This window comes from Triticum urartu, chromosome 1A (assembly GCF_056163025.1).
Source record: "Triticum urartu cultivar PI428250 chromosome 1A, HENAU_Tu73, whole genome shotgun sequence".
NCBI lineage: Eukaryota > Viridiplantae > Streptophyta > Magnoliopsida > Poales > Poaceae > Triticum > Triticum urartu.
Window position 1 is genome coordinate 342214368 of NC_141873.1, and position 14925 is coordinate 342229292.

General features: G+C 49.2%; 3 protein-coding genes across 5 annotated transcripts; all 3 read left to right on the plus strand.

Annotated features, from left to right (window-relative positions):
• Positions 1 to 3366: 3366 nt before the first annotated feature.
• LOC147991148 (uncharacterized) lies at positions 3367 to 3756 on the plus strand. Its single transcript, XM_087538543.1, has one exon. The coding sequence runs from the start codon at positions 3367 to 3369 to the stop codon at positions 3754 to 3756; it is 390 nt and encodes a 129-aa protein (XP_087394669.1).
• A 917-nt stretch (positions 3757 to 4673) lies between these two features.
• On the plus strand, positions 4674 to 5420 carry LOC147991149 (uncharacterized). The gene has a single exon (XM_087537090.1). The coding sequence runs from the start codon at positions 4850 to 4852 to the stop codon at positions 5201 to 5203; it is 354 nt and encodes a 117-aa protein (XP_087393216.1). The 5' UTR covers positions 4674 to 4849; the 3' UTR covers positions 5204 to 5420.
• A 2798-nt stretch (positions 5421 to 8218) lies between these two features.
• On the plus strand, positions 8219 to 12325 carry LOC147991150 (uncharacterized). 3 transcript variants are annotated; one of them, XM_087520745.1, is made up of 7 exons: positions 8219 to 8547; positions 9030 to 9080; positions 9564 to 9738; positions 9957 to 10123; positions 10605 to 10920; positions 11521 to 11687; positions 11798 to 12325. In XM_087520745.1, the coding sequence occupies exons 2-7, from the start codon at positions 9059 to 9061 to the stop codon at positions 11932 to 11934; spliced, it is 984 nt and encodes a 327-aa protein (XP_087376871.1). In that variant the 5' UTR covers positions 8219 to 8547; positions 9030 to 9058; the 3' UTR covers positions 11935 to 12325. The 3 variants fall into 3 exon arrangements, with proteins under 3 accessions (XP_087376871.1, XP_087376866.1, XP_087376874.1); XM_087520740.1 differs by having other exon boundaries at positions 8220 to 8515; XM_087520748.1 differs by lacking the exons at positions 8219 to 8547; positions 9030 to 9080 and having other exon boundaries at positions 9663 to 9772.
• Positions 12326 to 14925: the final 2600 nt, after the last annotated feature.

A 14925-nucleotide genomic window follows, 5' to 3' on the forward strand; every position in this document is an offset into this window, starting at 1 on the left:
GTGCCCTAGGGAGCACAAGGAAGGCCTATGGCGGGGAGAGGTGGACGGGGGATTCGCGTCGGCGCGGGGGACAATCAATCAAACAGGAACGGGGGCGATCACCGCAGCCACGATCGGGGCTAGATGGAGACGGGCGACCAGAACCCTAATCGCCCCGAGATCGTCGAAGCACACGCGAACCATCACCTGAGGGACGGACCTGCCACTCAGGACCAACTCTTACCTTCTTACCTCACATGTAAATGAGGGGGGTAAGTGGGTGCATGTTAAAATTTGACTATTTTGAGAACCACGTACGCGCATCCAAATATAAGTCTTTCTTCCACATAAAAGAGAGATCACGTACCTATGTGCGTGTGATGAAAGGCGAGGAAAGACGAGAGATATCATAAAATACGTAGATTTATCTGCGTGTGCGTCCGGCCTAACCCATTAGCTGATCTCAGATTCTCAGCATGCATGCATGGCCCTGAACATCCAATAGCGATGGCATGCATGCGGGCCTCATGAAAAGCCAAGAGATTCCACGAACCTGTTGCGGTATGCCGTGCCACTTCGGCTGGTGGAGCGCCCTGGCCCATGCCGCCGGCCGTGCGTGCGTGGTCGGGTGAGTGCGTGAGATATACGCCGCCCCTGAATCTTATCGAGCGGACGGTGACCACCAGAAGGTGCACGAGTCCGGTCAGCCGGCGACGTGTCATGCTGCGAGAGACGCGCCGGCGTAAGAGGCGGCGCCACTTTGCCCATTTCCTAGCCGGATGCGTGGGTGGCGCCGTGTGCGATCGAGCTACGACCCGCGGACACGCGTGCGGGACGGGCGATCTCGCGTGGCCGGACGCGTGCCCCGGGCACGCGCCGGGCGAAGCCGCCGTGCCGTGCGGCGAGCGTTGCGCTTGCGCCGTTGGTTGGCTTACTGAGTGGTGACCACCGGCACTGCACACACTGGCCTGCCCGTCCACGCGTGATCTCGCCGACGCCGTCGTGTCGGTCGCGTGTTGCGAGACGAAACGAAATGAATTCGGGGGAGTTTACGTGGTGCAGGAGCTACTGTTGCTCGTAATCGTGTTGTCAGTGTGCAGCGCAATCATGGAGATGGAGCCGCGGGTAGTCGGCACGGTGCTGAATTCGCGCTTATGTCAAAACATTGAACTAGCAAGGCAAAAAGAAAGATTTTTATCCATCATTAAAAACACCCAAATGGCAAAACGAACATGTGGCTATGTCGTTTCTTGGGTTCGTAGTGGTTGCGTGCGTGGCCGTGTGGGCCGGGACGGGGTGGACTCGTGCGTGGATGGAGTCGACCGGCCGGCGACAAGTGAGCCGAGCAAGAGCAACAACACGCCGAAAGCGGATTCGATCGCGTGGGCGACGAGTCGCCACCTGTTGAGGTCGTGCCATTGAGACTGTAGGCGGCCACTATCTTCTTTTTTTTTGACCGAGAAACTGTAGGCGGCCACTCAACTAGTAGGCTGACCTGAAACTTGAGTTCTTGAGCTTCGTGTGGCAATGGCAATGAAATTCTATTGTTGCATTTACCACTCAGTAGAAAGTTCAGCAAAGCAAATCGACCGCAGACTAAAATTTAACTACAAATCTTGTGGCATACTTGGGAAGCTACAGTCTACAGATCAGGAACATTATCTGGCAGATGCATAGCCAAATATCCGTTCGTTCTCCAGATCACGGACGAACTCACAGATCACAGGTACATTCGCCAATACGAAAGATTTTGGCGGCAAGCAACAGTCGGCAACTGAGGACAAATTGCGGCCACAAAAGACACCGCTAATTCACCAAAGAAGCAGCTCTGCACTGCTAGACATTTTGGAGATCAAGCTACATGATTGAACGTCCGTGGCCCTTTCGGCGCATTGCGAGTTTGCAACGCACACGCAACCAATTGAACGTTTCTGCTTTGCTGAATTTTGTTGGTTAGTCTCGTGACTGTCTGGGGTCTGGACCGCTATGTCGACCTTCTGAAGCTGCACGTTCAAGGATTTTTCTCAGGTGGTCACCCAAGTAGAATCAATGATTATTACTACATGTAAGAGCATCTTCGATACATGGATGACAGGTGATGTAGATGTAAAAATAACTAACTTTTATTAAAAAAATCAAAAAAAAATTCGATCTATTCGTCAACTGTTAAGATAGTACAGAGAACACTAGAAGTAAAATTTACATACAGGTCCGTAGACCATCTAGCAACGACTACAATCACTGGAGCGAGCTGAAGGCGCGTCGCCGTCATTGTCCCTCCCTCACCACAGCCGGGCAAATCTTATTGTAGTAGACAGTAGGGAAGTCATTGTGCTAACGCCCTACAGAACCAGTGCACCAGAACACCAACCGTCGCCTGTGAAAAAAAAGCGTAGATCGAAAGGATCTAACCTGGAAACACATAGATGCAGACGAACGAAGACTGGGTCCAAGCGGATCCACCGAAAACAAACGTCGACCGAATTCCATGAGATCCGCCCGATTCACACCTCCACACGCCCTCCGACGAGAGTAGACACACCATCGAAACGGGTGCTAGGCAGGAAGAACATTATTCCATCTTCAGAAAGCCGCCGCAGCCTCACCTTCCTGAGCAGGACACAAAACCTAAAAAAACACCTAAAACATAGCTGAAGCCCTCCCACTGGCAAAGACCGAGACCCACCACGCCTCCATGGACTAAGGCCACAGCAGACGGGTAGACCTGCGGTAGTGTCGGCAGGAGGTGAGCAACCCACTCGCTTTGGAGTCACTAGGGCAACCGCCAACGCCAAGGGGTACGCGGCCAAAACCCATCTCCAACAAATGATGTAGACGCAACTTTTTTTACAATCTTTAGGAGATGTAAAATACAACACCTAGAGATGCAAAATTGCATCTTCATAGAAGTAAAACGGTTGGTTGCTCGCCAACCATCAACTGTTGTTTCACTTCATTTCCTCACCCGCATCCTCTTCCTTCCGCCGCCCCGCCGCACTGTTGCCACCGTCTGCCCGCTCACCGCACCACGCTGCGGTCACCCCGCGCCAGATCCGGCCGTTCCACCCCCCTCGTCGCTGGTTCCGCGCGTTTCGGCCGTCACCCGCCACGAATCTGGCGTTTTTTCGCTGCCTGTTGCCGCCGTCGTGTCCGCCATCGCTGCAGCCACCACCCAACTGCCAAGCACCCACCCAGCCACCACTGCACCGCCGCTCCGCCCTCAGGCCCGCGAATCGGTCGTATTTTCCACTGCTCAAGCAACGCCGTATGATTCGTCGCCGTCGCCGCAGCCACCACCCGACCACCAAGCACCCCGAGCCACCACCGCCCCACCACCCGCCCGCAGCTCTGTGAATCGGCCGTATTTTCCGCTGCTCCACCGCCGCAATGCCGTCGAAGAAGCTCCCAAAGAGCAAGATGGGATTCTTTGGCATGCGGGTGAAGCCATCCGACCACGTTGGCATCGAGTTCTCCAACGCGCGGACGCCGCTTTTGGCTTGGCACCTACACCACCACCGACAAGGCCGCGCATTCCTACGCCGTAGCGGTGTGGCGTGCCAGAAGGCCGAAGACGGACCTCAGCTTCCCGGAGATCAGACCTGGGCGGATGTAGAGTTCCTCGTGCCGGAGGGCATTCGGATGAAGGAGACGCCGAAGAATAAGATGAAGAAGAGGCCGGCCAATGTCGTTGGTCTCGGCGATAGCGACAAGACGACGATGGATAGGTTCACGCGAGAGCATCCGGAGTATGTTCAGGCCGAGCAGGAGTACTTCTGAAAGCGCGATGCCGAGCAGAAGAAGGAGGACCAGGCTGGCCCCTTGACGGTGATCCCCATCGAGTCTAAGTCGGAGGACTAGGGTGACTCAAAGGAGGCGGACGAGGGGTGCGACGACCCGGACAAGGATGAATTCTGGGCGCAATTCCACAGCTCCGATGATGAGGAGTGGTTTTATCTTCGGTGTAGTTCAATTAGTAGTTCGAACTAGTAGTAGTAACTTGATGAATGTAGTAGTTTGAATTGGTTGAAGTAGTTGTTTAATTTATGTTTTTAATTAGAACTATGTTTAGTTATGTTTGAAATGAAGTAGTAGTTGAATTTGCTATGTTTGAATTATATGTTTCAAGTGAAGTACTAGTTGAAGTATAGTTTTACATCTCTACATTGCATCATCTATTGTAGTTGCTCTTTTACATCTTAAATATACATCATTTGTTGGAGTTGCCCTTTTTTAAGATGCAAATGCACCTTTTGAGTTGTAAATTTTTTTCATCTTCTGTTTTACATGTTCAAATTTGCATCATCTATGGAAGATGCTGTAATGCAGGAAATTCCTTACTACTAACAGGGTGCTGTCACATTTCATGTGGTACGTGTGACAATGCAATCAATACGAGAGTCCACCCTCCTGTTGCTCTTATTTATGGGTCGTGTTTGCTCTGACACCGAGCGACTGACGATGCTCTAGCCAACACCTGTAAAAACAACACGTTACAAGATATGCTCGACCCATAACCCTTCCATCAATTCCCTACCGAAAAATATTAGTTTTAAATATTTGTCCAGCACCATTCGTTTCGTTAGTCACATCACATCACGGCACGTCAGCATCCGTCTCTCTGATTCAGCTTGCTCTCGTGCCAACAAAGCATCCACCCAGACCATCTCACTCATCAGTCTCTCCCTCACCTTCCCCTCTCGCATCCAACTCCACCATGGATCCTTCCTCCCAGTCTCTATATAAACCCCCTCTGCCTCCAAGATTACTCAAACACGGAGCAAAGCCAAGAACTCACAAGTCACAACAACATCGCACAATTCGTTCTTGAACCCTCGTGGTTGTTTTCAGTTGGTTTGCTGTGATCGTAGCGATGGCGCCAGAGCGGAGGCGGTCGGGGCTGGCGGCGGCGGCGGACGCGGCGTCGTGGTGCTGCGGGCTGGCGCTGGTGACGCTGCTGCTGGTGTCGTCGCTCCGGGCCGGCGAGGGGGAAGAGAGCGCCGGCGGGGCGGTGGTGGTGCGCGGGGCGCGGATCGCGGCGGCGCCGCGGCGGCCGTGCGACGAGATATACGTGGTGGTGGAGGGGGAGACGCTGCACAGCATCAGCGACCGGTGCGGCGACCCCTACATCCTGGAGCACAACCCGCACGTCCACGACCCCGACGACGTCTTCCCGGGCCTCGTCATCAAGATCACGCCGCGCGCCGCCGCTGACGGCCGCAAGTGAACGCCGCGCTGACGACGCAGCTTCCTTCCTCGCCGTCTTATTCAGCGCTGTGCGGCGGCGCTCGTGCCCTCCTGGGCGGACGCGACTCGCGGACAAGAATTTGTTTCGAGCTGTGGCCGAGTGAAATGGTCGTTTGTGGTACGATCGAGAGAGAAAGATGGATCGTTTCTGGCTGTGAATAGAAATAAAATGTTGCTCGCGGAAGATCTCCTTTTCAGTTGGCTCTCGTTTGTTCTCAAAAGAAAAAAAAGTTGGTTCTCGTTTGGCATTTCGTTGCATATTCTTTTTTAACTTTTTCTTCAACACAGAAGCTTGCCCGACTTTAGTGAACTGAAGCCCTTAAAACGTTTACAATAAAAATAGCACTAATAAATTGTTTTATACGTATCCGAAGGGCCAAAAGGCACGAAGCCAAGCTGAACAAGTTGATTCTCGTTGCACAATAGAGTTGGTCTGCACTACATTGTTCACACAACTTCTTGTCATCCAACACGGTGTCTCAAATGTTCACAAACTAGTTGTAAAGTTGTGAGGGTTTACAGGCATCCGGTCCTTCGTCAAGTAGGCATCCGATACTTCAAACCCAGCCAAAACCGAGACAGAGCCGTGTCTTTGAACCATTCCGAATTGTTTTCACGCGAAAAGCCCATTTTTTTCACCCTTTTCGCTCCTATCATCGCCGTCATGCACCCAGTTCTCGCCATCCGCCGCCATGATGGAGCCTGATGAGGATCTGATTTTGACGTCTGGCATGCCGCCGGAGCCGGAGATGGATGATCCAAAGGTGCTGGCCGCCTGGCCGCCTGCAAGGCCAATACGGGTACACGTACCGCGCGCGGCCGCGAACAGAGGAGAGGGGAGGTAGCAGTTGCAGCGACCGGTCAGTTGCCACCTCCTAAGGCCAACTCCACCGTGTGACCTCAAACAGACGTCCGTTTTGTCCGGATTCTGTTCATTTGGGTAGGGATTTGGGGTCGTATCCGGCCGTGTCCTGAGAAGCGGTGGCCGTGCGCCCAGCGCGCGGCCCCATCATGTACGTCGCGGCCAAAAATGCCCATATTCCCATCAAAACTAGTTTTTTATATTATAACCAAAATGTTTGTCTGAAAATTAAAATAGTTTTACAATCAAATCGAAATTGTCTACACTGAACATAAAATGGACCAATACATCTATTGGTTGCCAATGTGATCCCACACGTGCTCTACCAAGTCATTTTGAAGATTCAAATGAGTGCCAATCACGTATATCACGGAGAATCCAAGCTTGCCAAGGGTATCCATCTTGCACTCGAAGTATGGGTCATGAGCAACCACTCCCTCTCGGATACGATTGAACACATGCCTTGCCATTCGAAAACGGCGACGGAATTTATCCGGCTTGAAGAGCAGGGTGTTGGCAAAGTAATCGGCATAGAGCAGGGCGTGGCCTCTCTCCCTGTTGCGGTTCAGGTTGGGAGCACGGCCAGGGACTGACCCCCTGTACCGAGGAAGCTGCCGTTGAATGTGGTCGTGAACGACCAGTGCAGCCACCACGAGATCTTCATCATCCGACGACGAATCATCCGATGGACAAAGAAAGTGATGGAAGAAAAACTCGTCTCCACTGTCCATACCTTTGCGGGAAAAATGCCGAACACACCTTGCGGTCGTGGTGGCGAAGAGGCCGCGATGATCACCTCGACGCAACAGGGGTGGTTGCCGGCCGGTTACTAGCCGCTCTGGAGCTCTCATCGAAAGCTGCCGAGGCCGCCGTCGTACGTCGCCGGCGGTCGTCTCCCCTCTGCGGCCGGCAAAGACGCTGACGGCCAAACACCTCGATCGACGGTCAAAACTACGGCCAAAGCGCGGGCGTGGTGGCGGCCATGTCGAGACGTGGTTTGGTAGGGACGGCCGGGGGCTGCGCGGTGAGGAGGCGGCCGGAGAATAGCGGCGGCGCCGGCGACGGGGCGGGGCGGGAGAGAGAGGGTGGAAGCGTTGGGAGCGGAGGGACTGCTAGTGTCCCGACGGGTGGGCCACGCGAGGGACAAGGGCATGCGTCCAGGTCGTCCGCGCGCGTCCGTTTCATCCCAAACCGAGCGCAAATTTGAATCGAGGATGAGTCAAAAACGAACGGAATCAGGACATTTGTCCGTTTAAAACCGCGCGCTGGGTCATACTATTTGTCCGTTTTACCTCAAACAAACGCGCGCGGATAAAATAAAATCACGCGGTGGAGTTGGCCTAAGACGAGCAAAGGACCGAGCGGGGACAACACCATGCAATCATCGTTTGCGCCCTGACCGGAGCAGCCGCAGGGGCGTTAGAAATAATGGGCCTAGCCAATGTAGTACGGTTTCTAAAATCTCAAAGAGACCCATGTAAAAATGGTAAATTAGTGGTGCTAAAATTTAGTATCATACCGCTAGTGAAGTAAGTGTTTGACGTCTTTATATAATGATTTCTCTCCATTATATTAAATGGTGTGTTGAGAAGAGAAAGGGAAAAAATACGTTATGCTTCGTTTCAGGAGTGGAGACATGCGAAGGCCCACAGGGCACATATCGATAGTAGAAGGCGACAGAATTTTTTTACATGATCCGTCGGGTGATGGCAATCATTTTCTTAAATTTTATTAATTTGCATGTAACATATTAAACCTAGTGCGGTGGACAACCGGTCAGATATCGAACATGTCCGCGAACATTTGAGGCGTTTTGTTTGATGATCTAAGCCTAAAATTTATTAAGAAAATCATGCTATTATTAAGAAAAACTATATCAAAACAAATGAACTAAGAAAGTGAGCCTAACTTACCTGATCTTTTTAGGGGAAACTTATCTGATTGCTGGAACGGATGTGTAATCTCAGCTCCCGGTTCAAGTTGAATGCGAATTTGAGTTCCTCTTCACACTATCAGTTTCCCTTTATTTTAAAGAAAAGAGCAGCTACCACCCACCAACAGTTCCTATGCCGAGTGAAGCAAAGCACAGAGAGCAGAGGAAAAAGGAGAGAAGTAAAAACAGTGAACGCGTCAGTCTGCTTCAGTAAGCCTTGCACAAGAATGGCAACCTTGCACCTGAATGGCATCCGAGTCCTTTAACAAGCGAGAAGAGAGCCGGGGGAGGAAAACGGAGCGACAGGCGGAGAGAGAGAGAGAGAGAGAGAGAGAGAGAGAGAGGAGAGGAAAGTGAGGGGCAAGTGTCGTTCCTCTTTGTGACTTGTGACTGTGGAGCGCGGAGAGGCGGCCATCCCCTTCTCCTTGACCCGATTAAAACCCCACTCCCCTCGCACCTCCGGCTCCGGGACCCCGACGAACGCCGAGGAAGCCACTGTGAGTTACTCTCATTCTGCCCCCAAATCCAGGTCCAGGTCCCCCCCTTCCCTGGATTCTTCATGGAAGTCGGAAATCCAGTCTCTTTACCGCGGATTATCGCATCCTACTCTTCTTCACTTTTTCTTCTCGACTTGAGGGTTTTTCAGACTTGCAGTTTTTCCTTTTCTTTTCACGAAACAGGGATTCAAGGTTTCGCGCTGCAAGTTCTTGGCTTTCTTTCGTAATCAATCGAGGGCTAAAGCCTAAAGCGCGTAGATTTTTAATCGACCTGCTCGTGTGTAGGGATTTCTGCTTCTTGTTCTCTCCTTTATTTTTCTCGCCGGCAATAATTTTCACTTGCCGTGGTAGTTATTTTGGCCAAGATTGGCTCTACCTTTGAAGATTCTGTATGCTCTTAACCCTGCATTATGGCGTGATAATATTATTTGTCTGCCGTGGTAATTAGTACAGTACTATTTGCATGATCTGCTACCTTTCTCTGAGATGTGGTATGATTTAATCTTACTTGCAGAGGAGGAGAGAAGAGGAAGGGGCAGATCTATGGGCAACTGCAAGAGTTCATGTATGTTTCTCTGGTCAATCGTGATGTTTGGTATTGGACTGTATGTTTTATAAACTAAAACTTAGATGCAATTGGCAGCATTAATTCCTTGGCAAAAGTCAAGGTAAGAATATGAAATCCTAGCTCTGAATTGAACAAGTACTTGCCATCACCATCATGTTGATAAATTAGCAAGATTGCTAACTAGTTGGTCTTGATATCTTGTTGATATATCAGACTAATGATATATAAGAAACTACAAGTATCTTCTGCCTTGTTCTACCCTTGCTTGGTTACATGAATAACATATCACAAATAGTTGCATTCAAGAGTTTGATTCGTATAATCAGAAGATAAAGAACTTATATGTTGTTGGCCATTCTTGTGGTGGCCGATATTGTAGCCTGTTTATTGGAACTGCGACATGCACATGAATTTTTCCATTGCATGTTCTCTCTTTCTTTGTTTTGTAATTTTGAGTTATTGCACTTGTGCAAACATCAGCTCGTGCACTCCTAGGAAAGGCCCATGTTGTTCCGGATCCAGAATGGAGGATTCGGGACTTCGGAAAGACCCATGTTCCAGATTTCGAATGGAGGATTGATGACTTCTCATCACTGCTTAAGACTGGAGCTAAGAGAGCAACATCTGGCCCTTTTCACTGCTCTGGTTATAACTGGTATGTACCATAATTGCAAAAGAAACTCTGCAGAGTTTATGTATTAGATGTAAATACCATATGGTTTGTTTCTAATACACATTATATGTCTCATAAACAAATAGTCAGATGCTAACGCTTGATACGGTGCATGAAGTGAAGAAATTAGACTTCACTCCTACTTCAGTTATGAATTCTAGACTGACTTGGGTTTCTTCCCATGATTTCATTTTTTCCAGGGACCTGCAAGTGAGTCTAATGCATAAAGAAGCTGGTTCTGTAACTCCATATGTTGCCCTTCGTCTTGCGTCATCCACACTAAGCTTGGTGCCAGCTCACACAGTGCATGCGGTGTTTGAGTTGTCAATATGCAACCATTCAAAAGGAATGTACTATGGATGCAAAGGTAGTCTTATGGATTTATTTTTTCAAGCACATCCATCCTATTACAGCTAGGAGTCCATAGTCTGCGTGTCATAAGTTTGAGATATAAATACCATGGTTTCATCATTACGATCAAATATTACTTTTGCCATGAAGTCGTTTTGTAATTATTCTTTTTTTTTGCCGTTAAGTTTGTCTGATTCGGACTACATACACATGTTCTCTTTAAATTTGATCAACATTATTTGGATGTAGTTCACTATCTTGGTATCTTCTCTGGCTTTCTGAACTGGGGTGATGGTTGGTTATATAGATAATACTCCCTCTGTAAAGAAATATAAGAACGTTTAGAACTACTTTATTGATCTAAACGCTCTTATATTTCTTTACGGAGGGAGTATATACCTGTTTTTAGTGGGGGGTGGCTATATATAATTTGGTATATTTGCACCTTATGTACAAGTTATTTGTTCTCTAATCTTCTAACCTTTATCTAAACACAGCTAGCTACAACTTTGATTTCAAGAATTTCTACTCGAAGGAGCATTGCTTGATTCCTCTTAAGAAGCTGCTGAAATCATCTGCTTTTCTAGTTGATGATGGTTGTGTCTTTGCTGTGGAGATATTAAAAATTGATGTCTGCTCTCCTGAAAAGAAGGCTGTTGTGGTTCATAAGAAGGCTACCACAGTTCAGAACCTCTTTGTCCAGGAGAAGGGGTTCGTCAAAGGGACATACACCTGGAACATGAACAATTTCCTTGAACTGGACTTGGATCACTGTGTCCGTTCTCCTACATTTGAAGTTGGCGGGCATAAATGGTATGCACCTATTACCAACTAGACAGTTACATCACAAGTAATTTATATAAATGGTATGCATGTGCTATCCAACATTTTAGCTTAAACGTATCCTTTAGCTTACCAGTCCTCCAGATATTCCAACTGGATATTTTAGCTTGATCTCTAAGCATGCAATACAGATATTTACAGATATGTGGTAGCACATTCCAATTTCAATAGCGTAGGGGTTTTGTAATCACGGTGTGCCAAAATTCAGGAACAAATTTGAAACAATGTAGTACTAAAATCTATGTTGGCGTAAAATGTCATGGTCATATGTTATGTTGTTTAGGATATATTTTTCACAGAAATTTCATTCTGACATATATATTTGGTATGGTCCTAGTATGTGTCACATATCATCAGTTATTTTCTCAGATTCTTTTTGCGGAACATTGTATTATCTTGTACCGTAGTCATGGTTTGCTTAAATTTTTTGTACAAGTGTAATGCCATGAAGTTGTGTCCAGAGTTGATGGCTGGCTACACCCAAGCTCAGCCACAAGTTTCTGATTTCAATAACTAACCACATTCTGTAAATAAAATTTTGCCGGGTACCTAATTATATTTTTGCAACAGGTGCATCAGCATGTACCCGTGTGGTGACTTGTACAGCACTGATTGCCTCAGCTTGTACTTATCCCTGGATGCCTCGAATGAGCTCCATCTCGAGTCCAAGAAGGTGGCTGTAATGACTCTGTCCATCCTGAACCAAAAGAATGGGAAACACTTGACTAAAACTTCAGGTTCAACTCTCCTTAGCAAGTACCAGTGCTACTGATATGTGTGATTCAAGCAGCTAGTTTTTGTAACCTCATGATGATTACAGTTGATCTTACTTTTGTGGTGATCACAGGTCTCTTCATATGTGATGGCGGATGGGGTTGGCCTAACTTTCTTGCTCTCAAGAAACTCAAGAAAGGCTATGTTGTAGGGTCGAGCTGCATTGTGAAGGCAGATCTCACTATCGTTGGTTTATCCAATGATGGCTAGATCTTTACCTCATGCCGATGGAGATAAAGCCCTTTCATCCTCCTAGCAAGACTTATATATGAGATAATGTTGTGGTAGCAGCACTAAAAACTTGTGGGGTGATTAGTAGTAATGAGCTGGATTTGAGAAGTGAGATGACTTCACGCATATATTTCTAGGTATTATATATCAAGCAGAAATATGTTATTGGAAGTACTTGAGTTTGCATGGATGATGCAACTATGTCGGTCAGCTTGTCTCGCTACATGGATGTTTGATTCAGCTGAACCATGTTATCTCTCGCTTGGTTTTTGTGCACCATGGATGTCCCCAGTTGATGAATCTTATGGTTCCATGTAAAGCACTTTGCTTCTATTTATTTTGAGAAGGAAAACGGCTCTTCCCTTGTCCACCGTCCATTTATTTTGATCCCATGGTCCAGGTTTTAGAACTCCTAGTCCCGGAAATAAACAACTATCTTGCAAGTGCTTCATGTACAATTGCAACGATGAGCAGATGACGAGTAAATAGCATAAAACTACTACTTTACGGGTTAGGGTTCCAAAAAACTACCGAATTTATTTTTTCGCTGATAACTACCAAGTCAGGGGTTGGCTGTTTCAAAAAACCCCAAATCCTCTTTGTTCAAAAGTTAAACATGTTTATGACAGGTCGGGCCCGCCACTAAATGCACCGTTTGGTTGACCATTTGTTTGACCGTTAACTGACATGTGGGGTCCACATGTCAGTGTCTCATCCACAGGTTTTTACGGATTAGCCCCTACAAATATTTTTAAAAAGCAATCGGGTTCCTGCAATCATTTAAAAAAAGCAATCAGGTCCTTGAACTGTCGCCGCCGCGCCTCCAAAGGGCTCTGCCCATGGTCGTCGCCGCCATGGGCGGCTTGTGTGCAGGCCGCCGCCACCACCACTAGCCAGAGCAGCTCGAGCCCCTCCTCGTCGGGCACAGGAGCCGCAGCAGCGACTACCTCGTCGGGCACAGGAGCCGCCGCGCGGGTGTCCAAGATCCTGGGCATGGCCAACGCGTGGGCTGGCTCATTCGTCGGCCGCCTCCGCCACCATGGGGCCGGCAAGGAGCAGCAACAGCGTTCGGCCACGCGGCTTCTTCGGCCTGGCCCACGACCTGGCCGCCGGCGTCGTTGCTCAAGGCGAGGCCGGCAAGGAGCAGCAACAGCGTTTGCCCGCGCGGCTTCTTCGGCCTGGGCCGTGTCCTGGCCGCCGGCTAGCCGTCAGCGCTGTTGCTCAGGGCGGGGCCAGCAAGGAGGAGCAGCAGCATTCGGCCGCATGGCTTCTTCGGCCTGGGCCGCGACCTGGCCGCCAGCGAGCCGCCAGCGCCATTGCTCGGGGCGGGTTGTGCAGCTTCTTAGGGACCCGATTGCTTTTTTTTCAAAAACATATAGGGACCCAGTTGCTTTTTTCAAAAAACTTACAAGGGTTATTCTGGAAAAATGAGGAAGAGACACTGACATGTGGACCCCACATGTCAGTTAACGGTCAAACAAACGGTCAACCTAACCGTGCATTTAGTAGCGGGCCCGACCTGTCATAAACATGTTTAACTTTTGAACAAAGAGGATTTGGGGTTTTGCGAAACAGCCAACCCCTGACTTGGTAGTTATCAGCGAAAAAAATAAATTCGGTAGTTTTTTGGAACCCTAACCCGTAAAGTAGTAGTTTTATGCTATTTACTCGCAGATGACTAACCTAATACTCCCTCCGTTCCTAAATATTTGTCTTTCTAGATATTTTAACAAGTGACTACATACGGAGCAAAATGAGTGGATCTACACTCTAAAATATGTCTACGTACATCCGTATATAGTGTTGGGGAACGTTGCAGAAAACAAAAAATTTCCTACTCGTTTCACCAAGATCATCTAGGAGTTCAACTAGCAACGAGCTATCGGATGCATCTACATACCTTTGTAGATTGCGCACGGAAGCGTTCAAAAGAACGGTGATGATGTAGTCGTACTCGACGTGATCCAAATCACCGATGACCAGCGCCGAACGGACGGCACCTCCGCGTTCAACACACGTACGGGACGGGAGACGTCTCCTCCTTCTAGATCCAGCAAGGGAGAAGGAGAGGTTGATGAAGATCCAGCAGCACGACGGCGTGGTGGTGGATGCAGGGCGTCACAGTAGCAGGGCTTCGCCTATACTACGAGGAAGAGAGACGTAACGGGGAGAGAGGGAGGCGCCAGGGGCTGGTGTATTCAATCCCTCCTCTCCCCCACTATATATAGGAGGGCCAAGGGGGGGTGGTGCGCAGCCTAGGAGATCTAATCTCCTAGGTGCGGCTGCCAAGGGGAGGATTCCCTCCCCCCCAAGGCACCTAGAGGTGCCTTCCACCACTTGGACTCCTCCCCCATGGAAACCCTAGGCGCATGGGCCTAGTGGGGCTGGTGCCCTTGGCCCATGTAGTCCAAGGCGCACCCCCTACAGCCCATGTGGCCCCCCGGGACAGGTGGCCCCACCCGGTGGGCCCCCGGGACCCCTCCGGTGGTCCCGGTACAATACCGATAACCCCGAAACTTGTCCCGATGGCCGAAACAGCATTTCCTATATATAATTCTTTACCTCTGGACCATTCCGGAACTCCTCGTGACGTCCGGGATCTCATCCGGGACTCCGAACAACATTCGGGTTTCTGCATATACATATCTTCACAACCCTAGCGTCACCGAACCTTAAGTGTGTAGACCCTACGGGTTCGGGAGACAAGCAGACATGACCGAGACGACTCTCCGGTCAATAACCAATAGCGGGATCTGGATACCCATGTTGGCTCCCACATGCTCCACGATGATTTCATCGGATGAACCACGATGTCGAGGATTCAATCAACCCCGTATGCAATTCCCTTTGTCAATCGATATGTTACTTGCCCGAGATTCGATCGTCGGTATCCCAATACCTCGTTCAATCTCGTTACCGGCAAGTCACTTTACTCGTACCGTAATGCATGATCCCGTGACCAGACACTTG